Here is a 23000-nt window from a genome sequence, read left to right on the forward strand (position 1 = left end):
GCCTGGTGTGAGCCGGAGTTCGGTGGGGCGAGGAAGAGGCTGAGGTCTGGGTTTGAGTCCACCTGGGTTGAGAGAAAGAAACAGCCCAGAAACACTACATTGTGAGCCAAACGTGTGATTTTTTATTTCATGGTAGCCACCTTCAAGAATAAATAAAAAGAACCAGGTGATATTAATTCTAAGAATATCCCCCCATGGCTCTCTCTGCTCTTTGTTTTTCCGCATTGCCTGCTTGCTGGCTGGTGGTGGTTGTTGTTTTCTTCCCTTTAGGGGCCACCAGGAACTGAACCCAGGACCTCCCATGTGGGAGGAAGGCTCTCAACTGCTTGAGCCACATCTGCTCCAAGAATGTCTTTTTTTTTCCTGAAGATTTATTTTATTTATTTCTCCCCACCCCCTTGTTGTTTGCACTTGTTATGTCTGTGTCTTCCTTGTTTCTGTAGAAGGCACTGGGAGCAGAACCTGAGACCTCTGATGTGGGAGGGAGGTACCTAATCACTTGAGCCACCTCCATTCCCTACTTTGCTGTGTCTCTCATTTTTTTTCTTCTTGTGTCTCTTTTTGCATCACCATGCCTGCCCATTGCGTCAGCTCACTGCTTGTCCATCTTCTTTAGGAGGCACCAGGAAACTCTGCTCCTGGTTTGTTGTGTCTCTCATTATGTTTTTCTTCTTGTGTCTCTTGTTGCGTCACCTTGTTGCATCAGCTTGCCATGCCTGCCTGTCGCACCAATTGGCTGTCTTCTTTAGTAGGCACCAGGAACCGAACCAGGTACCCCCTGTGGTAGGCAGGAGCTCAGTCACTTGAGCCACATCCACTTTGCCCAAGAATATCTTTTATTTAACCTAATATATCCAAAAATACTATAATGTTAGCAGTATGCTTATGGCACATCTCAATTCAGATGTGCCACATTTCAAGGTCAGTGGCCACACGTGGCCAGTGGCTGCCATACTGGAGAGCGCACCCATGGACTACAGATCAGGGTCAAGGGTCATGCAAATGAAGCTTCCACCCCAAATTCAGAAGAAGAGACTGGACTTTTCACAGGGAGTCGAATGGAGATTGAGCCTGTTTTGGGGGGCTGAGGGGTCCACTGGCCTCTCGGGCTTTGGTGTGACTATGTGAGGGCTTATGTGTGATCATCTCCATTCTTGAGAGCTACTGGATGCTGGAACTCACGGGATTCTCACCAGTGTTCACAACAGCCTGAGGCAGGTCTCCTTATCACCTTGTGAGTGAACCATCTCCCAGCTGGCCAAGCCAGCTGCTGCAGGCAGAGCCTGACCAAGCCCTGCTCCAGCTGATGCCAAGCCCCAACACTCGGTATTTTGACCCTGAGGGAGACAGTGTGTGTGTGTGTGTTTTACACGCATCCTTGGAGGTGTCACCAAGAAGGGAGACGCGGTCAGGCCAGCTTTAGGCGGTGCCCTGCTCTCCAGGGTGGCAAGGACAGGCAGGCCACACATGGGGCTGTGTTTAGGGTGAGGGTGGGGGTCACCCACTGGGCCTCGTGGGCAGGGTCCGCTCTGGGGCTGGAGAGGATGAGGGTGGAGCAGAGAGTGAGTCTGAGGGTGGAGGTACATGTGGTCCTGCGGGTGGGGCGGAGGGAGGGGGACGAGCCTCTGCTTCTCCCGGTCTTTGTCCAGTCTGGGGGGAGGGGGAGGGCACGTGGCGCTCGGTGGCGCCTCCCGGGTCAGGCGGGGCGCCGGGGCCCTGCGGGTGGAGCGGTGCTGAGTGCCTGTGCCCGCCCCGCATGCTGCCAGGGGTGGCCGGGGCGTGTGCGTACACAGGCCAGGCTGGCCCCGTGTGCTCCGCAGCCACGCCACGCCCTCCGCTCCACGTCTGGGCCACTTCCTCCAGGCCGGCAGCCAGGCTTCCCTGTGCTCTTCGGGGCTGAGCAGGGAGGAAGGCGCTGCCAAGCCCCCACCGCAAAGCCGAGAAGCAGGAAGTGAGGCGCTGGCGTCTTACTCTCCCGTCCCTGGCCAGCGTGGGAAGAATGTGGGAAGAACCCAGCAGACTGCCTTGCCGCGGGGCAGCCCAGAGATGGAGGCGGGGGCCCACGAGCGTGGGCCTAAAGAGGAGGCGCCCCAGGCAGGGCCGGCTGCTCGGGGCCGCCGGTCAGTGCAGGTTCTGCGCAACTCCTGCTACGGGTCAACTGATGGCCCGCGGGAGAAAGGAGGAAATAGGATATAGAAGTTGGAGGCACCCTTTTGTCAGAAAAAAAAGAAACTGATTGGTTGGGGGGTTAAGCATTCATTCAACAAACGTTTATTCAGCATATGCGCTGTGCTGTGCCAGCACTGCGCCCCCACCCCCCTCAATAAATGCTTTTGAATTAATGTTTGATTAAGTAATTAATCAACTAATGGGCTTGGGATACTCAGCAGGGAGGGGCAGGTCCAGAAGACAACAGAAGCTTTAGCCCTGGCCTTGCTCACCCCTTGCCCAGAGCAGGCCTCCTGTGGGAACTCAGCAAACCCAGGCATTCGTTCAGGAGCTCTTGCCTGAGGGACTACTCTGCAGGACGCTGTGCCTGCTGCCCGCCTGGAGCTTAGTTCTGGGGCGGGAAGCCGGCTACGCAGCCCAGGGCAAGCAGGGCTGGGAGGGGCCAGGAGGGTGCAGCAGGAAGGGGAGGGGCAGTTCTTGGTGGGGGGAAGGGTAAGTCAGGGAAGCCCCTCGGGGAGGTGTCCTTTGCGCAGAGCCCAGGATGTGTGGACAAGGGTGTAGTCACGGTGTTCCCGGAACCCCACGGAGGCTGCTGAGCTGGAGCAGCGCAAGCGAGGAGAGGAGAGCGGGGGAGAAGGGGGAGAGGTGGGCAGGGCACCTCTGTGTGTGGCCGAAGGCACTAGAGCGTGCAGAGCAGGGGAGGGAGACAGCCTGATTTCCTTTCCCAAGTGTGGCCCCAGCTGCTGTTGGAAATGAGGCTGGAGGGGGGCCAGGCAGGAGCAGGAGGACGCCGCGGGGGCCACGGTGAGGCTGGGGTGCCCGGGGAAGGGTGGCGCGGACTGTGAGAAATGGGTGGATTCGGGGCTTTGAGGGCAATTGGGGGCCCTCATGACCCCTCACTGTACATTTCTGAACACCGGGACTCAGCGGGCAGAGACACGGCCCTTCTCAGGGGCTCAGCTGAGGACGCACCCTCTTAGGCTGAGCTGCCCCAGGACGCGCTCACCTTCCCCAGCAGCCCCAAGGCTGGGCCCTGCCTCCAGGCGAGGACAAGCTGCCCCCTGCATGCCCCCTGGTCCCCACCACCCTTCAAAAGAGGTCAATGGAGGGTCACGCTCCAGGACAGCGGGTGGCCCGGCCTGGTGGCTGGTGCCCCAACAAGGACAACAAGGAAGAGGCCCAGGCTGACGGAAGCTTCGCCGTGCTTGGATTCTCTTGGGAGTTGGTACCTGGAGAAGGACCTGGGCCAGGGCCCGAGGCCCATGTGTCCTTGCTCCTCTGCTGCCCCTCCTGCAGCTGGTCCTCTCTCGAGCTTGGTCTCTGGTCTGTCCCAGGGTGGAGGGGTGAGACGTGACATTGGCTGTGGTCTCAGGAGACGAGTGAGCCGAGCAGCCCGACCAGCTTTGGCTTGTGGCCGCCTGGGGGCTCCGGCCTCTCCGTGGTCTGCCGAGCTCTCCAGAGAGCCACGTGGGTTTGGGGACAAAGCTCATCGAGGTGTCCAGGGCAGGCAGTGTTCTCGGCACCTCGGGCCCTTGGAGGACCCTCCCGGCAGGAGGTTCCTGTGCCCCAGCCGGCTCGCTCTCTGTGCCTCCGTACCTAGCCCGGCTTCTCTCCCCACACAATGTGCAGGGGCTTTCCCTGGGGATCTTACGCATTTGTCAACTGTCAACTAAATCTCCAGGTAAAGCCCGGATCCCCTGCTTCCAGAGCCCAGCCCGGATCCCCTGCTTCCAGAGCCCAGCCCGGATCCCCTGCTTCCAGAGCCCTCGACCCTCCAGAAGATGCGTGGAGGCAGACACACCAGGCTCGCGTCTGCTTACTTGCTCTGTGTCCTTGGAGGGGTCACTCACCCTCCCTAAGCCTCCGCGTCTCTGTCTGCCAGATGGGGGTGATGATGCAGTCATCCCTGGCTCTCAGTTTCACATGAGGATTAAGACCAGACTGCCTAAAGCAGGTCCTTCCTCTCTTTCCTCCAGAGGATGTGAAAAAACAGCAGAACACCAAGAGCTCAGAGGCAGGCTGGGATTCCCCGGCCACCTCTGGGGGCTCCCAGAAGGCAGAAAGGGAAACAGAGGCAGTTGGGTTGGGGAGGGGCTGTTGGGCGGAAGGCACTGGCCGCGACAGCTGAGCGGTGCAGCAGGTTTTATTCGGCAGGGTCTGACTCCAGCACCCTCACCCCACCGCTCCCCCTTCTCTGCCCGGTCCAGTCGGGCCATGAGCCGGAAGCTGCAGGTGGGACGAGGCCGCTATCCCGGTGTGACGAGAAGGGACGGCGAGGCCAGGGCTGCAAGAGGAGTGGCAGGCTTGCTATCCGCCGGCATGCGGCTGTGGGGTCCTGGCCCCGCTTCTCCTGCCCCCGCCCCCACCCTCCGTGCCCGAGGGCTTGGCACCGGGGGGGCACAGCCCCCTCCACCCCCACCTTAGCAGCAGGCAGGGCCATGCTCCCCTTCCCCCGACCTCCACCAGGCCCCACCGCGCGCCCCAGCCTTAGCCGGAGGCCGCCACGCTCCCTGGAACGAGGGGCTGGCACGGCCCAGCAGCACCCACCTGGCTGGGCCCTCAGCGCTGGTCCAGGATGAGGGGCACCTGGGCGCTGTCCACGCGGGGGGGCCGCTGCTCGCCCGTGCGCACGTTGAACATGGGCAGAGTGGAGAGCGGCCGGGGCACCTCGCGGCTGGCGGCCATCTGCCGCAGCTCCTCCGTGTTCCCGTGGATGGTGCGGTGGTGGACCATCTGGATGCTGGGACGGGCGGGACGGGCGCGCCGTCAGCTCCCGGGAGCTCAGCCCCGCAGCCACCCTGCAGCCTCCCCACCTGTCGTGTGGAGGGAGACTCAAACACACCGTGGGCTGGAGGGACAAGCGGGAAGTCCGAGGGCGCCAGCTCAGGGCCCAGGGACTGAGCCCAGGCTCGAGGGGCAGACAGCCTGCATTCGACGCTGTGTGCCTTTGCTTACCCTCTCCGATCCTCAGCTTCCTCCACTGTAAAATGGGGGTGATAATAGTACCTACCTCGTGGGACTGTGGTGGGGACTAAGTGGGAAAATGCAGGCTCAGCACGGGGCGCAGTGCCAGCAAGCCTAGTGCTCCCGGGGTGCCCAGACCTGGGGAGCCTCCCACGTGGACTCACAGCTCCAGCAGCTGCACTTGAACCCCCTGGGCCCCGTGGCCCTCGGCTCCCTCCCCTACTCCTTATCCATCACCCAGACCCCAGCCCTCTTCCCATCTCCCACCCCTGGTGAGTCCGGCAGACCTACCTCCTCCTTGACCTTTAGCCCAAGCTCTTTCCTCACCTGGGAACAGCCTCTCCCCTCTCCTGCCTGGCCTTGACCATCCCCTCTTCCGGCTCCTCAGGCCTGTCTGCCCCTTTGGTCCCCGACCCCTCCCAGTCCCACCCCAGCTGGTCCCCAGCCTGCCTTGGTGGTCTTTGTTTCAGGCCTGGGTTCCTTGAGGGTCGGGCCTGGGCACCACACTCAAACAACGAGCTGGAAATCCCAGCAGAACCGAGTGGTGTGACAGCTACCCTCATTGGAAAGTCCTTCCTGAGGTCTAGCTCCAGTGGCACCTTGGAATGCTCAGGCTCATTCTCATTCATATTCTCACGGGCTTGCTTTCCGCTGTTCTTGGGCAAGCTTTAGTTCATTCTAGGGGCAGGGCAGCACGATGATTAAGCGGGAGGACTTGGTTTGGGTTTGAGTTTGGATTCAACTGCTTATTGGCTGTGTGACCTTAAGCAAGCTACTTAACCTCTCTGTGCTTCAGTTTCCTCATCTGTAATATAGCCATTGTATGTATTAAATTAGTTAATACAGGACAAGCATTTATAATGTCTCTTGATCAGCACGCAGCAAGTGGTATCTTATTTTAGGGAGCCTGCAGGTGCTATTATCATCATCAGTATTATTTTATTATAGCGAGCCCACCCAATGAATTTGGCTTCCAGTGGAAAGATGCTTTCAAGCCCCTTTACACAAACCTACCTACATTTGTGGACCCAGACCAGAGATATTTCCCGGCTAGATCAGTCAGACAGTAAAGCAGGGACTTTTCATTAAAAACAATAAAAACTGATTTTCTTGAAGGGGCTGGGGCCGCAGACAGGGCTCCCATGACCCCACTTGCCACTTAGTGACTGATTAGGTGGGGGAGAGGTGACGATCCCCACCTGTGTCAAGGGCTCAGTTAGTGGACAGACTCCAGCTAAGGCTTGAGAGGTTAGACGACAGGAAGGACTTCCTAGCTCTGGATGGGCCTCACTCCTCCTGGGGGCGAGTGGGATCGAGTCCCAGCTGGCGGGAGGAGGCGGAGTCGCCGCCTAAGCTGGGGGAGGGTCAAGATGAGCTCTTGAGTCTGGAATTTGGCAAGCAGAGTTGTTCAAAACACAACTTTCCATTCTCGGGAAAGGGGAGGCTGTGGGGGAAGGGGAGCCCGGAGAGCGCGGGGCGGGCAGCTGGGGGGCAGTGCCCCCTGGCGGGGAAAGGCCGCAGCGGCGTGCCCCCGCCCCGCCCAGCGCCACGTCTGGGTCTCATTACTCTGGCAACACACACAGGTGGAAAAACGCTCTGGGGGTGTTTGTCTAGAGCAGGGGCCGCAGAAGCAAGCCGGGCGCCTTCCCCCGAGTCTGTCTACATCAGCACTGGGGCGGGCAAGCTGGCAGACCCTCTGACACACACACACACACGCGCACACACACGCGCACGCACACACGCACACACGCGGGGGCGTGGCTCGCCCACTCCGCGGGCGCCCACGTGCCCTCCCACCCGGCTGCTGGAGCCCGAGGCACCCGCAGGCCAGGGCCGTGGGGCCGGGAGAAGCTCATGACCTGTAACATCCCACAGAGACGAAAAACGGGCACCAGAATCCTGATTTGAAAAACTGCAAACACCAAACAAGGAGAAACTTTGGATTTTGTAGAACTAAACACAAAACCCGAACATCCATGGTAAAATTAGTTTTTGATTCAAAATGGTCGGAGGAAGCAGGTCTTCCTGACAACATCTGGCTCTACGAGACTCACCCAAAAAAGCTCAATGTGATGTAAACGCTGGTCAAAGAGCCACAATGGCAGGAGATACAATTAATCAAATTTGACACAGGCCCCCCCAAAAAAAAATTAAGAAAAAAATCCTCCTTGTAAAATTTAAGTGGAAAATCATTGATTCCAGCAGGGGTGGGGGGGATTCCTTAAAATGAAAATCAAAATAGAAATAACAGTGAAGCCTTTTAACTGCTTATATAGAAAGTTGATCAAGGAACTAAATCGACAAGTAAATCAAGGAATTATGTTTCTGTTCACTCAAGAAAATGTTCCTGTTCACTCTGGAAAAATTCAGAAAGGCTGGCATAATTATGATTTTCAACATGTTTCAATTCCTCATCCCACAGGCTCAAAACCTCAGGGGGTTAAGATGGTGGCAGCAGATGGGGGGCTCAAAGCTGGGGACTCGGACCCCTGAAGCCCGCTCCCACACGACACCCGGGGACGAGCGCGCGTGCCCCTGAGCCAGCCGCGGGTGGGGCCCGCGGCCAGAGCCGCCCTCTCCAGCGCTCCTGGGGGCAGGTGCCCACACACCTGGCATCTCCTGGCCCCTCCCGGGAGGGAACAATGAGGCCACTGTGACCCCCGCAGGGTTCTGGTGACTTCACAGTGTCCCCCCCGAGGTCACCACAGAGATAACCTGCCAGTCCCCTGGGCCCCCGGCACAAATCTACTGAGGCCAGCCGCGGGTGACTGTGCTGGGTCCTTCCTCTGGCCAGCCGGGGGGAGGCGCAGGCGGAGCCCCACGAGGAAGCCTCTGAGGGAACCAGGAACCGGGACACACCCCATCCGGCCACCGAGGAGCGCCCCGGGGAGACTTCCAGCCGTCACCCTGGAGGTCCTCACTCCCAGCTCCCTCCACCCACTCCAGGAAGAGATGCAGAAAGAGACCCCGCTGCTGCCCCCCACCGCGCCCCTGGCCTCCAGCACGACCGTGGGCGTGTCGGGGGTCCCCAGCAAGAGTGAGGCCGGGTGCCACGCCGGTCCCAAAGCCCGGAAGAAGCCCAGCATGTCCAAGGTGATCCTGAGGACCGTGGCGGACAAGGGGGCGCGCAGCCGAGTGTCGCTGGCCAGGCTGAAGAAGGCCGTGGCCGACTCGGGCTACGACGTGGCCCGCAACGCCTGGCGCTTCAGGCAGGTGCTCAAGCGGCTGGTGGACAAGGGCGCACTCAAGCGGGTGACCGGCAAGGGGGCCTCGGGCTCCTTCCGCATGGGCAGGAAGCGCGCCTCCAAGCTCAAGGCCAAGAAGCGGCAGCGGCGGCGGCGGCAGACGGGGCCGCGCCAACCCCGACAGCGCCAGCTGGGGCAGCGTCGGTTCGGGCGGCGCCGAGCGGGACGGCAGAGGTCACTGATGGGCTCCACACAGGGGCACAAGCAGCTGATGAAGGGCATCCGCAGAGGGGCCAGATGCCGCCGCAGTTAAGGGGGCAGGCCAGGCAAGTGGGCGCGGCTGCCGGGCCCACTGCGGGCTCAGGGCAGTGCGAATAAAAGGAGCCTACATGATTTCACACCTGCTTCCTAGAGTCTTTGGGGTCCCTGGGACTGGGAGACAGGGAGAGGGGTGGGGGAAACCTGGGGCAAAATGAGGGTGAGATGGATCTGGAAGGCTGGAGGAAACGAAGGCCTCCGCAGACAGTAGCTAGTCCAAACTTCTCACTGCGCAAGTGGAAACGGGAGGCCAGGAGGGGCCACAGTGAGCAGCAGAGCTGGGCCTGGAGCCCAGGGCTCCGACTCCACGCGGTGCGTGTGCGGGGGCCCCTGAACTTGCTTCTCAATCCCTTTCCCCCGGGGGCAACAGACACCCGAAGCCCAGCCAGGTCCACCCCACTCTTCCATGGGGACCAGAAACCATGAGGGCGAGGCCAGGGCAGGTGAGCCAGGGCTGGGGCTTGGAGGCCAGAGGAGGGCCCCAGCAGCCCCCAGCAATCCAGCTTGGCTTCTGCACTGCTTGAGGAGGCTGGAGGGTTCAGCTCAACAGTTAGGGCCCCCCCCCCCAGCGCTCCCTTACTCACTCAGAGGTGGCCAGGTCTCTCTTCAGCCTGTGGAAAAGCCAAGGGGACGGCGGTCAGCCCAGCTCTGGGACGCAGGCACGTGGGGAGGAGGCCCGTTGGCGTGCTGACCGCCACAGCCCCCTCCTGGTGCCAGGGGCCCCAAACTCCTCTTCTGGCTGAGGACCCTTCTCCCTGAGGGGTCTGGGACCTCACACAGCACCGGTGCCACCCAGGGCCCTTCCTGCCCACCTGCCCCCTCACTCACCGTCCCTCCCGCCGGCAGCACATGATGTAGGCCAGCAGCAGGGCCACCAGCAGGGCCACCAGCAGGGGCACCAGGAGGGTGACCAGTGCATCGGTCAGAAAGTCACGGGCCGTGGCCTCGGTGGGAGGGCAGAAGAAGGGGTCGTGCTCCAGGACCCCGTCCCCTGGGGTGGGCTGCTTCTCCGCGGGCTCTGGCACTGACAGATCCACCTGCTCAGAGAGCCCAAGGCTGACCCAGAGGGCTGGCCAGACACAGAGTCCCCCTGAGGACAGAGGAGGGGTCCCGAGGCCGCCCTACCTCTCACCCCATCAGCCACAGTTTCCACCTGCAGGCATGTGCCAGCTCGTGAAACCTAGCCAGACCAGCCCTGGTCCAGGAGCCAGGAGAGCAAAGCCCTGAGGGCAGGGCAGCGCAGTGCCTAGCGCTCCTTCAGAAGCCGACTGCCTGGGCTTGAACCTGACTCAGAGAAGCACTGAGCTGGGCGCCTCTGTTTCCTCAGGGGTAAAGTCAGAACAACAGCAGAACCTATCTCCTGGGTGGCTGCAAGGATAAAACATGCTGATTTTACAGTGTCGAGCACAAAGCAAGTGCTCAAGAGTGTCATCAGTTATCAGCCCCTGGATGTGTGACCTTCCCTGCCCGGTGGGTGAATTCACAGGAACCGGGTGTGCCAGCTGTTCTTTGCCGGCAAGCCAGGGTCTCCGGACTCTAGTTACCTGCGCTCGACATCCCAAAGAGCCGCGTCTTTGGTTGACACAAAGTGGCCTTACCCACTCCTCATCACAGGTGGGTCTGCTAGGTGGCAATTTCAAGGGATGCAGAGCTGGCCCCAGAGGCCCTTGGTCCTCAAAGGGTTAACCACCCTGGGGTGATGGGTTTGCTGTTGGGTGGGGCAGGCCTGGGAGCCAGGGTTGCGACCCCGTCTGGATTCATGGTTACGGACTCTGTCGCCCTCTCGTGGGAGGAGATAGAACTTCAGGGTGTGTGTGTGTGTGTGTGTGTGTGTGTGTGTGTGCGCGCGCATCGATGAAGAAACCCAAGCCTGAGACACACGTGGATTATGAGAAAGAGACAGGGCAGACAGGCAGGGGTGAAGGGGGGGTTGTGATGTCAGGGGGACTGTGCCCCACCCGCCCTAGCAGCAGGGGCCCTCCTCACCAGGGACACATTGCACCAGGCAATGCGGAAGTGGGGCGCCAAGGCGTCGTAGCAGGGCAGAAGTGGGGCCTGGCCCTGGGCACAGCGGGCGTGGCTGTCGGGAGAGGCCACCGTCTTCAGGCAGGTGGAGAAGGGCAGGGCGGAGCCCACCTTGATGTACACCCTGCGCCCGGACAGACGCCACCATCAGCAAAGCAACACGTCTCCAGGATGGGAGACTGGGGGTTCTGGGGCTCACCCTGGGATCCGAGGGGTCGAGAGGCCACAGAGCACGCCGCTCTTCTAGAGGGACTCGTCTCCCCAGGAATGTCCCCTGATGGACTTCCGTGTCCCCACGGGGCACCAGGAAGTGGAGGGTTCAAGGTAACTAGTGTTTGGGTGGAGGAGGGCAAGAGGGAGGTGAGGGGGTGGCTGGAGGGGACTGGACAATGGCATGAAGCTGGGAAGTACAGAGGGGGTGGTGAGGGTGTGCAAAGGTGGGTAAGCCCCGTCTGGCAAGTAGGGAGACCCCTGTTCTATGCCCATCACCCAGATGAAAAGCAAGCTGCCTCTTCCTCCTACAGGAAGCCCTCCAGGGTTGCTCACCTACCCTTCCTTGCGGCCCTCAATGGGAAGAGGGACGCGGCCCCCACGGTCCAAGGCAGAGGTGATGTTGAGCAGCTGGAGCTCCCCCGGCTCCCAGAGCGCCCCCAAGGCGGTGACGAAGCGGCTGGCAGGTGTTGAGGGCAGCACCTCCTCCACATCATGGCTTTGCACCAGGAACTCAGCCTGGTAGGGCAGGAGGGGGCCTGGGAGGGCCAGGTGGGCGCTCAGGCTGCACCCAGCCCCCAGCCGTGACCCCAGTCCACGTGAGGCAAGCCCCCTCCCCCGAGCCTCTCCCTTCTCAACACCCCATACCTCATGGGCCCCAGTTGCCCTTCCCCAACACTGCAGCCTCAACAACCTGCTGGGGCCACGCAGACTGTCAGCAGGGGAGCCGGAAATACGATGCCAGGCTCTGGAATCCCTGTCCAGCACCCAGTCCTTAAACTTTGTAAATGGCATCTCCTCCCTGGACTCCGCACTCTCGAGGATGCCCTGCTCCCCACTACTCTGCAATCCTCTCCCTCCCACGATCCCTTCCAGCCTCCCCCCTGGCGGGGTAGGGGCGGGCAGGGCTGGTGGTACCTTCTGGATCCCCAATCAGCAGCACCAGCCTCTGCCGGGTGGTCTCGAAGCTGTCCCGATTGTAGGCGACGACCTGAGGGGAGGGGTCAGGGCTGGCAGGTGGGGTTCAGGGAGAACTGTGCTTCACCCGGGGCCTGGCAGGAGCGGCACCGTCCCCAACCAGGGGTGTGGGAATGACAGGCACACGGGCACCAAACACCCCATCCCGGCGCCCGGGGCTGCACCTAGGAGGCCGCAGACCCCAACTCGCGATTTTCTGAGGGCGTGGACACAGCCCCCTGGGGCCCCTGCCAGTACCTCGATGACCTGGCGACCACGATCTTCCGGGGTGGCAGCGCCGTAGAGGAAGCCAGGCTGGCGGGGGCCGCGCTGGGTGTAGCGGAGCCACCGGGGCAGGTCTGGGTATCCCTGGAGGTGGGCATGGTAGGTGACGCGGGCGGCAGGGGCCGCGGCTGGGGGAAGGGAGGAGAGGGCAGTGGAGACGCGATGGAGCCTCCGCCAGGCCCCGCCGCCGCCGCCCCGGCCCGCTCCGGCCGCTCTCACCACTGGGCCCACCGGGCTCGGGAAGGCGCAGGAAGCTGGCGGGGTCCAAGGTGTGCACGAAGATGCGGCCCACGAGCGGGCGCAGGGTACTCTGCGGGGCCTCCGCGTGCCCCAGCCCTGCCAGGAGACCTGAAGGAACCCCGGAACCCCCAGACACAAAGACCAGCCTCGGTGCTAGGCCAGGGAACTATGGCCCCTTCCCCACCGAGTCCCCGGGACCCCTAAGGGGCTGGGAGAAGTGCCCGAGAGGAGGGGTGCTCCCCGGAAAGGAGGGGCGGGGGCGCAGCAGGCCCTCGCTGCTACCCACCTTAATCAGGGGCAAGACCCATATCTGGGATCCTCATTTTGCCCCCCACCCAAGGACGGGGTCACAGTGGGCCGGGCCTGACGTTCGGCTGGGGGGTCTGTGTGTACGCGTGTTGGAGAAGAACCCCACGCTGAGGGTCTGGAAGGCTGGGCAGGGGCAGGGGGAAGGGGCCTTCGGAGGGACGAGTGGCCACTCTGGGGTCCCGCACCCCACACTTCCTCCCCTACTACCCAGGGAGGAGCAGGGCCTGCCCCAGAGGCCGATGCAGGCTGAGCAAAGGGGTTCCCGAGAACCGACGCCCTGCCCCAGCCCCTCTCCCCCTGGGGCCAAATTTAGCCTCCGCCAGCCGGAAGGGCAAGGGCGGGCAGGGCCAGCTCATTAAAGGGCCCACGACCCTCTGGGCCTGCACTGTCAGGCCTGACCCCGCTCTCAGGGACCCCCAACCCTCAGAGCTCCTGGCCCCCACATTCCAGAGGTCCCCTGGACCCCTGCTGGCCATAGCATTCACACCCCAAAGCCCCTCCAGCCCCTGCCTCGTCAGCCCCAGCCCCCTCCCGGAGGACACGCCATGCTTTCATCTCACCACCCCTTGATCCCACCCCCTCATACTGGGCCCTAAGAGCACCCCAACTTGCCCACGAGGAGAGGAATCCAGACCAGCCCCGCTGCCATGGCTGCCCCAGCCTGGCTGCCCCTGAGTGACAGAGGCAGGAGCGGGGGAGGAGGGGGGGGAGGGGGAAGTGTCCCAGGGCAGCTGGGTCCCAGCTCAGGCCCTCCCCACCCATGCCCTCCTCCCTGCAGCCCTCCCCCTCCGGGCAGCCCCCTGACTGCCTCAGGCACCCCTGCACACTCTGATGTCCTTGAGTGCCCAGTGGGATGGCTTCTGAGGCCCTCCCTGACCCGGCCTCCTGTGCAGGATCCCCTCCTCCACCCCCCACCCTGCACACCCTCCCCACTCCCCCACGCCCCTGGGCTCCTGCCTGGCCACCCTCTGCCGCCCCAGCCTGGTCAGCTCCTCAGGCCTTTGCCCAGCGGGTCCTGTGCCCGAGTCCCCTTCCTGCCCTCCACCAACCAGCCCACCTCCACCGCACCAGTCAGGACTCAGCAGGTAGCCCCTCCTCTCCGAGCCTTCCTGACCTCCCGCCTTCCCCCAGGCGCAGCTGGGTGTCCCCCTATCTCCTGTGTGTACCCATTCCATCCCCACAGCAGTTCTATGCTTAGTCCTGGACCCTTCCCCTGGAAGAGCCGCCAAATTCCAGAGTCAGTGTCCACTCAGCCTCTTAGGCAGGGCAGCATTTGTCCTGGAATCACCGTGGCATCCCTGTGCCTTGTCAGAGAGGGAGGGCACAAGAAAGGAAGGTTCTGGAGGGGGGTGGGAGAGTCAGAGGGCTCAGAGGGAGCAGGCAGAGGTGCCAGTGCCCCAGCAGCTGCCTGGGCCTCAGCCCCTCCGCGGCTCCACGTGATCCCCTCCCCCCGCCCCCCCCACCGTGGCCTTCCTGCTATTTTTGGAGCTGCCCACTCATACTCTCAGCTGTCTTAAGGTGGCAGTGCCCGCACCCACGACCCCGGGCCCACAGAGGCAAGCCCTTCTTGCTGGGAAAGCTGCAGCCGCTTGCCTCTCTAATCCTCTCCCCTGCTTCCACGGAGCCAAGGGCCATCCCTGGAGCCACAGGAAACCCCAGAAAGCCTCCCTGCACCCACAGGAGAGCCTCCCACCTCAGAGCAACTTGCTGCTGTACTTAACCTCAGCACCTCTGTCTGTTCAGGCCATGGTGGGGGAGAGGTGTGGGTCACAAAGTCTTTTAACCCCAACTTTTAAACAAACTTATATTTTGGAAATTTAAAATTAAACAAAAGTATATGGAATAATATAATGAGCCCCCATATATCCATCCCCCATTATAATTCATATCCAGTCTGGTTTTACCTACACCCCTCCAAACTTTAACCTCCCATTTAATTTACTTTCATCTGCAATATTTCAGTATATCTAAAAGATGACTCTTTTTTAAACATAATCACAATTATCACACCTAATCATATTATTATACCTAAAATATGGGTAATTCCTGAACATCAGATTTCCAGTGTTCAGATTTCCAATTGTCTCATAAATGTCAAAATTTGCTTTACAGTACATTTATCTGAATCAGGACCCAAATAATAAGGTTTGCACATTGCAACTGATTGATATGTCTCTTTTAATTTATAGAATCCTCCTCCATCTCTTTTTCCTGAAGAAACCAGGTCATTTGTTCTGCAGTCTCCCACAGACTGGGTTTTGTTGATTGCATCCCCACAGTGTTCTTTTAACATGTTCCTCTGACCTCTGTATTTCCTGTAAATCGTAGCTGGATCTAGAGGTCTGATCAGGTCTAGGTTTGATTTTCTTTGGCAAGACCAGTTGGTAGGTAGTGGTTTTGCTTCTGTCACCAGTGGGCACGTTGTGGCTTTTTGTGGCGTTAACCACTGATGCTCAGTGCCTCACTCATCGGCTTTTTTTTGTTTGTTTTTTAAAGATGTATTTATTTATTTCTCTCCCCTTCCCCCCCCCACCCCGGTTGTCTGCTCTCTGTGTCTATTTGCTGTGTCTTCTTTGTCCGCTTCTGTTGTTGTCAGCGACACGGGAATCTGTGTTTCTTTTTGCTGCGTCATCTTGTGTCATTTCTCCGTGTGGGCGGTGCCATTCTTAGGCAGGCTGCACTTTCTTTGGCGCTGGGTGGCTCTCCTTATGGGGCGCACTCCTTGCACGTGGGGCTTCCCTACGCGGGGGACACCCCTGCGTGGCAGGGCATTCCTTTCGCGCATCAGCACTGCGCATGGACCAGCTGCACATCGAAAAGGAGGCCAGAGGTTTGAACCGCGGACCTCCCATGTGGTAGACGGACGCCCTAACCACTGGGCCAAGTCCACCACCTCACTCATCGGTTCATTACAGTTTGCAAAACGGTGATATTCAAATTCCATTGCTCCTTCTTCCTCTATTAGCTGAAATAATTCTAGACAGAAACTTCCCCTCACTTACTATTTGGTTACCCAACGATACAGTTCATAAAGGAAAGACAGGATATATGCTTGATTCTTTTCCTTTGTCTACCAGTTTCGAAATAATGAGTTCGTCCCCTAGCATCCTCCAAATTGTGGCCAATTAATTTTTTATTAGTTGTGTTATTGTGAAACTTATTGCTTTAAACATATTTGATTGTTTCCATCCATTACAGTTAGTGCCCCTGCTGGTGCTCAAATCTCCCATCTTTGGCAGTTGTTTGGCTCTTGATTTAGTCCTCACTGGTTGGAGCATCTCTCTGTCGGAACTGGAATGGTCAAGTGTCCGGCTCTCTCAGCCTTGTCTTTGCAAGTTCAGCCTGAGCATCCCTTGCCACTGCCTCAGCCAGCTGATGACTCCTGGTTCTTCTTCCCTGCCTCATTGCCATCCCAGTGTCTCCCAAGCTCTCTGCTCCATCTTTGCCGACCAGTACCTCAGTTTAATTCCTCCGTCCCTTTGTCTGTGTCTTTCCCTATCTCAGTAAAGGTTCGCTGAATGACTGAGTAAATGAATGAATGCACAGCCCCAACTCAATCTCCTTCCACTTCAGTCTCCGTGAACCTGTCTCCCTAAATCTGGTGACCTCAGAGGGTCGTATTTTCTTCATCTGCGTCTAAAATGAGGGATAATACGTTGTCATGAGGGACAAAGGAAGGGGATTCTTGTCACTGTGATCTGATTCTCCCATCTGCTCCCAGACTCCACCCACATCTCTCTCCCCCTTCCTCTTGGCCGCTCCAAGCGCCACAACAAAGGATGCGACTCGAACAATCCGCCACCAGAGGGCGCCTTGGCCCGCCAAGGGCCGGGCCTGCGCCTGCGCAAACATTGGAGTTGGGGGGCGGTGCCTGGCAGGGAGCGCCCCGCCCCTGCTGGGGTTGCGCGTCGGAAGTGCTTTCTGTACACGGCGGTTAAGAGGCGGCGAAGGAGGAGGGGACCCAAAGGACTCGAGCCTCACCTCGTCCTCCCCTTCCGGATCGAGAGGACGTTCTACCAAGCAGTTATAGAGAGGAGAACCCTCATGGAGGCAGGGGGCTGGACCTAATGACTTCTTTCCCCAGCCTCCCCACCCACCCCGCTCATCTCTTTGAACCAAGGACATTTTCTGTTTCCACAGCCTTCTCTCCCACCCAGAACATATTGGTGCAGCACCCTGAGGACCTAAGTGTACCCACACCGTATCCCCCGCATTTTTATCGGTGGACTTAAGCCTTCAAAAGGATTCCAAGGGCCTCGTGACCGCTCACTCGAAGCCATCGATCACGAGTACCAGAATGCTAGAGATCATTTTTGGCCAAACGTTTTTTAGCTTAGAGAGGGAGAAACAGAGAAGGGGAGGGACTGTCTGAGATCCCACGGCGCAGTGTTATGCAGAGCTAGACCTCTGGATGTGGAGCCCAGAGCCCTCTCCACTGAGTCGGGTAATAAGAATCAAATGAGATAATGGAAGTGAAGTGCTTTGTAAACTGTAAAGCTCTGCCGGAAGTAAGGGGTCTTTTATTATAACTGACAGTGCAAGACAAGGGCTGCCCTGAGCCAGCCCATTGGTTCAGCCTGAGAGTTCGGAGAGGTCAGATTTAGGAGCCACTACGCTGTGGTAGGAGGATTAGGAAAATACAAAACACAAAATCTGTGCCATTATATGCAGATGATGTGATCATTTATATAGGAAATCCAAGAGCTTCTACAGGTATATTATGAGAGTTACTAAGAGCTCAGCAAAGTTGCTGGACAAAGATCATCCAAATACAAATAAAATACAAAATTCAGTGTTTCCCTACACTAGTAATTTATTAAAATTGTAATATCTTTTTAGAAAGAAATCATTCACAATAAAATTAAAATTGTACAGAACCCCAGAGAAATTTAGAAAAGATGTTCTAAGATATTTATGAAGAAAAAACATTCTTATAGGCTAAAGAGGAATAATTAGAGAGATGTATTACATTTAGGATTGAGAAGCCTTGATGTCACAAAGACAGTTCTCTCCATATTAATCTATCAGTTCAATACAAGTCCAATAAATATCCCAACAGGGTTTCTCATGGAGCCAGACAAACTAATTTTAAAATTCAGATGGAAGAGCAAAGAGCCAAGAAGAGACCAGACAATTCTGAAAAAGAATAAGACAGGAAAACTGCCCCTACCAGATACCAAGACTTATTTGAAAGCAATAGTAATTAAAACAATGTGGTGTTGGTGCTGGGCTAGACAAAGAGATCGATAGAACAGAGGGCCCAGAAACAGAGCCAAGCATATGTGGAAATCTGATTTATGATGGTGGTGGCATTGCAACTCAGTGAGAGAGAATAGATTCTTCAATAAACAATATTGTGACAATTGGCCTTTTTGTGAAAAAACTTCACACCGTCGATCCACAAATATTAATTCCAGATGGATTAAGGATTTAAAAGCGAAACACAAAACTTGGCGATAATTAGAAGAAAATGTAGGAGATCACATAGTAGGAAAACATTTCTTAGACGAGAAACGCAACTCGCAAAAAAGAATCAATTTTACTAGGTTGTTTTAAAGCCCTCTGCTGTGCAAATGACGTTATAAACAAAGTTAAAGGAAACGTAAAACAAAGGGTTCATACCCAATATGTAAAGCTCTCCTACAAATCTCTAAGAAAGGGACAGATCTTTTGAGTGCTATCCCAAGTAGCACTCTGTCCCTTCTTTATCACTAATAGAATCCCAGTTTTACTCAGGGTCTGGGCTAGAGGAAGACTGGATCTTCTTCAACCCCATTAGGTGAACTGTGATTGGTCTAAATATATCATGGTAAGAAAAAACATGTTCTTAATCTTAATCCTATTCTGGTGTGTGTGAACCCAAGGTAAATAAGACCTTTTGAAGAAGTTATTTTTAGGTAAGGTGTGGCCAACAGAATCATGATGCATCTCCCACCCCCACCCCCGCCCCACCCACTGTTGTCTGCTGTCTGTCCATCTGCTGTGTGTTCTCCTATGTCTGCTCGCATTCTTGTCAGCGGCACTGGGAATCTGTGTCTATCTCTTTTTTTTAAAAGATTTATTTATTTCTCTCCCCTTCCCCCTGTTGTCTGCTCTCAGTGTTCATTCACTGTGTGTTCTTCTGCGGACGCTTCCATTGTCAGGCAGCCCTGGGAAACTGCATCTCTTTTTTATTGCGTCATCTTGCTGCATCAGATCTCCGTGTGCGCGGCGCCACTCCTAGGCAGGCTGTGGTTTTTTCATGCAGGGAGGCTCTCCTTGCAGGGCATACTCCTTGCACATGGGGCACCCCTACGCGGGGGCGCTCCTATGTGGCATGGCACTCCTTGCACACAGCAGCACTGCACGTGAGCCAGCTCACCACACAGGTCAGGAGGCCCTGGGTATCAAACCCTGGACCCTCCATATGGTAGGCAGACGCTCTATCAGTTGAGCCACGTCCACTTCCCTGTGTCTCTTTTTGTTGTATCATCTTGCTGTGTCAGCTTTCTGTGTGTGTGGCACCACTCCTAGGTGGGCTGCGCTTATTTCACGTGGGGCAGCTCAATGCAGGGTGCACTCCTTGCACATAGGGCTCCCCTACGCAGGGGACACCCCTGCATGGCACAGCACACCTTGCATGCATCAGCACTATGTGTGGGCCAGTTCACCACACCGGTCAGGAGGCCCTGGGTTTGAACCCTGGACCACCCATATGGTACGCAGATGCTCTATCAGTTGAGCCAAATCTGCTTCCCAGGATGCATCTTAATCCTATTATTGGAGGCCTTATAAAGAGAAAGCCATGGGGAGGAGCCAGAAGTCAGAAGTCAACAGGAACCCAGAAGAGAAAGGAGAGGCATCAACACGTGACTGCAAAGTCAGGGAACCCCCAGGACTGCTACAGAATGCTACAAACTATGCAAAGAAGCAATCCTTCCAGGCTCCAAAATTGTGAGACAGTAAATTCCCATAGTTTACACCAACCCACTGTGTGGTATTTGTCATAGCAGTCTGAAAACTAAGACAGCATGTATGCAATTCTGGTCAATGAGACCAAAGGGAGGGTTGCTTGGGTGTCTTTTTTTTTAAGTTTTAAATTTTTAATTTATTTCTCTCCTCTTCCCCGCCCAGTTGTCTGCTCTCTGTGTCGATTTGCTGTGTGTTCTTCTGTGTCCACTTGTATTCTTGTCAGTGGCACCCAGAATCTGTGTCTCCTTTTTTTGTGTCATCTTGCTGTGTCAGCTCTCCGTGTGTGCAGTGCCATTCCTAGGCAGGCTGCGCTTTTTTCGTGCTGGGTGGCTCTCCTTACAGGGTGCACTCTTTGCATGTGGGGCTCCCCTACATGGGAGACACCCCTGTGTGGCATGGCACTTCTTGCGCGCATCAGCACTGCACATGGGCCAGCTCCACACGGGTCAGGAGGCCCGGGGTTTGAACCTTGGACCTCCCATGTGGTAGGCAGATACCCTATCTGTTGGGCCAAATCCACTTTCCAACTGGAGTGTCTTTGAGAAAGAGATATGAAGAAGAAAACATCCACTCTCGTCAGCCCCTGGACATTGTTGTCTGCATGAAACACCTGGAACTGGAGGCAGCCGTCTTGGGACTGTGAGGCGGTGAGTCTAAGAAAAAGGCAACATGATGAGGAAGCTCCTGCAGAAAGGTAGAAAGAACCTGGTCTTAGATGTCGCAGTTCACCTTCTGAGATGCCTTCTTATGTGAGATAATAAAATTTTCCTTTTGCTTAAGCCGCTTCTAGTTAGTCTTTCTATAATTGCACCCAAGGCTCCAATATGATAGTGTATTAGTCAGCCAAAGGGGTGCTAATGCAAAGTGCCAGAAATCTGTTGAATTTTATACAGGGTATTTATTTGGGGTAAAAGCTTACAGTTACAAGATCCAAAAGAGTCCAACTTGAGGTTGCTTCTCACCAAAATCTGTTGCCACATGTTGAAGCAAGATGGCAGGCGATCTCTGCGGGGGTTCAGCCTTCCTCTCTCTCTCAGCTACAGGCTGGCAAAGGGCTTGTTTCTTTCCAGGCTTAGCTGCAAACTATCAGGCTAATGGTTCATTTCCCTTCCCAGAATCAAATTTCTCTCCTCTGCCGTATCTATGGAGCTCTCTCTCTCTTCCTGTGTATCTTCTTCTGTGTGTCTTCTTGAGTGTCCATTTATATGAGTCCACCAAGGGGGCAGGGACTCAATCCTGATCACGCCTTACTGATGTGGTCAAATCAAAGCCCTAATCTTAACGTGTCAGCTGAATCAAATGCATCCAAAGGGTATCACACACAAAGGAACCGACCAGTTTACAAACATAACCCTTCTCTTTTTGAGGGTTCATAAATAATCTCAGACTGCCACAGATAGTAAAGGGTATAGACAAAAGTGATTCATGAAGGAGGAAACCCAGGCGGCCAATGAGCATGTTAAGATGCTAGACTTAGGCAGAGAATGCAGATTCAAATGAGACATCATTTCACACCCATCCAACTGGCAAAAGTAAAAAGTCTGACAAGGGCAAATACTGGCAAGGATGTGGTCAAACAGGACGTCTTGTGCAAACGCTGGTGATAAGAGCATAAAAGGGTTGAGCTGCTGAGAACAGTTTGGCAGTAGTAGTGAAGCTGAAAATGTACCTGCCCTACAGTTGCAGCTTTCTGCTTCTAGGGTGTTCATTGCAGCCCTGCTTATAAGTATGTGTGTGTGGGGAAAGTGAAACAAAACCTAGATGTTGGCCAGTAGAGAGACTAGTAAATAAACTGTGGCTTATTGACATGGTAAAATACAAAATAGTTAAAATGAATGAACCAAAGCCTCATGTTATTAACATGAGTCCACTGTGAAAAGCATGCGGAGTGAGACAAAATGATACTCATGGAGTAATGGTCATTGCAGAAATTATAAAAATGCAGAAAGCACTCTGCATACTGTATTATGAATACTTAAATATGTAAGAAAAATACATAATTACGGATTAGAAAGAGTGTATTGGTGTAATTGGTGAGAGTGGGAAGGAGGGCAACGGGACTGGGAGAAAGAGAAAGGGGATTTCAGCCCAAATTCTAATGTTCTATTTCTTTTACATGAAAAAAAAAAACCTGAAGCAACAAGGCAAAAATGCTAGCATTTGTAAATCCTATTTGTTACATGATTCTATGAACTTTTCTTATTAAAAAAAAGTTTTTAATGAAAAGTTAAAAAATAAGTATAATTTTTTTTAAAAGAAGAGTTCTCGGAAGTGGGTGGGATTCCTCACCCACCACCCAACAAGGCCACCCTGAGGTGCAAGGAGTTGGGTGTGGGAGACCCGAGAGCTGCCACTCCTGAGGCTGTACCTGGGCCAGGCGCCCTGCCCACCTGGGGGAGCCTGGGGGGGCTGGGGGAGCCAGCTGGGCTGGGCGCTGGCTGGGGCAGGCTGCTCTTTCTCCTGGCCGGTGGCAGGTGAGGCAGAAGCTGGCAGATGAAGGTGACTTAGAGTTAGTGTCCTCCTCAGGCCTCCCTGCACAAGATCCAGCTGGCCGGGAAAACATAGAAACCATATGAGTATTCACAGCCAGTGAGGCAGGCAGTAGAAAGAGTTCTTCGAATCTGCTGATGACAAAATATATTGCTCAGTCTTTCCGGATATTTTGTTGTCCTTGACCTCCCTGCATTTCTGAAGCTCTCACAACTACCGGCTGTCTCTGTTGCAAAATACATATTTACAGGCCCTCTAAGGCGGGCTAAATATAGGCTTTCTTTCAAAGCAACTGATGATTTGGAAAAATCTTCTCTGTCCCACCCCTTTCCCCACCCCCATCACACAGGCACACAACACAAAGCACACAACACACACATGCACGCTGATTCCCCCTTCTTCCTCCCCAGACTCCAAGATGCATATGAACTTTCCAAGTGGTGCTGGAGTGACTGTGGGGAGTGAGCACACGACGGGGTCACAGCAGAGGGACACAGGCAGCAAGGCAGTCAGTCTCCCAGCTAGAGGAGGACCCCAAGGTTATATCAATTTTCAGTGTAACTTGCCTCTTTGCCTCTGCAGGGGTAAAGAACTTGAGACACCAAGAGACAAGGAAAGAAAAACCCTTTGGGAGGTAGAGAGGCCAATTTCACTCCAGGGAGGACCCCAAAAGGCTTGGCAAAGCTGTGGGCAGGGGATGCTGATATTTCAGGTTTTCTTGTAAAGGACCTTGGGAGGAAGTAAGAGGTCCAGAGAGTTGTGAAAACACACTTGAGATGCAAACACTGATGTTCGTTCTCTGCCGTACCCACTCGGGCACAGGCACCTGTGCACACACATACCCATGCATGTTCAGACACCTAATTCTCTAAGCTCCTACTATGTGCCAGGAGCTGT

General features: G+C 56.0%; 1 protein-coding gene across 4 annotated transcripts; it reads right to left on the reverse strand.

Annotated features, from left to right (window-relative positions):
- Positions 1-2240: 2240 nt before the first annotated feature.
- On the reverse strand, positions 2241-14014 carry SGCA (sarcoglycan alpha). Of its 4 annotated transcripts, none has more exons than XM_058284008.2 (10): positions 13829-14014; positions 12333-12461; positions 12087-12197; positions 11790-11862; positions 11212-11410; positions 10623-10785; positions 9465-9673; positions 9221-9247; positions 4717-4909; positions 2241-4453 (listed from the first exon to the last, which is right to left on the reverse strand). In XM_058284008.2, exons 1-9 carry the CDS (start codon positions 13835-13837, stop codon positions 4729-4731), a joined length of 1101 nt encoding a protein of 366 aa, XP_058139991.1. In that variant the 5' UTR covers positions 13838-14014; the 3' UTR covers positions 2241-4453; positions 4717-4728. The 4 variants fall into 4 exon arrangements, with proteins under 4 accessions (XP_058139991.1, XP_058139990.1, XP_058139989.1 ...); XM_058284007.2 differs by having other exon boundaries at positions 12087-12241; positions 13829-14007; XM_058284006.2 differs by lacking the exon at positions 13829-14014 and adding an exon at positions 13275-13510.
- Positions 14015-23000: the final 8986 nt, after the last annotated feature.

Source organism: Dasypus novemcinctus, chromosome 21 (genome assembly GCF_030445035.2).
Source record: "Dasypus novemcinctus isolate mDasNov1 chromosome 21, mDasNov1.1.hap2, whole genome shotgun sequence".
NCBI classification, from domain to species: domain Eukaryota; kingdom Metazoa; phylum Chordata; class Mammalia; order Cingulata; family Dasypodidae; genus Dasypus; species Dasypus novemcinctus.

Bases quoted from the DNA above. Each gene is read 5' to 3' on its own strand.
- SGCA (XM_058284006.2), bottom strand. From the start codon at position 13,424: ATGGGTGGGGAGGGCCTGAGCTGGGACCCAGCTGCCCTGGGACACTTC. The intron at 12,198-12,332 runs GTGAGAGCGGCC...GCCCACCTCCAG, and splicing joins CGAGCCCGGTGGGCCCAGTG to GGATACCCAGACCTGCCCCG. The intron at 11,411-11,789 runs GTACCACCAGCC...TGGCCCTCCCAG, and splicing joins GCTGATTGGGGATCCAGAAG to GCCCCCTCCTGCCCTACCAG.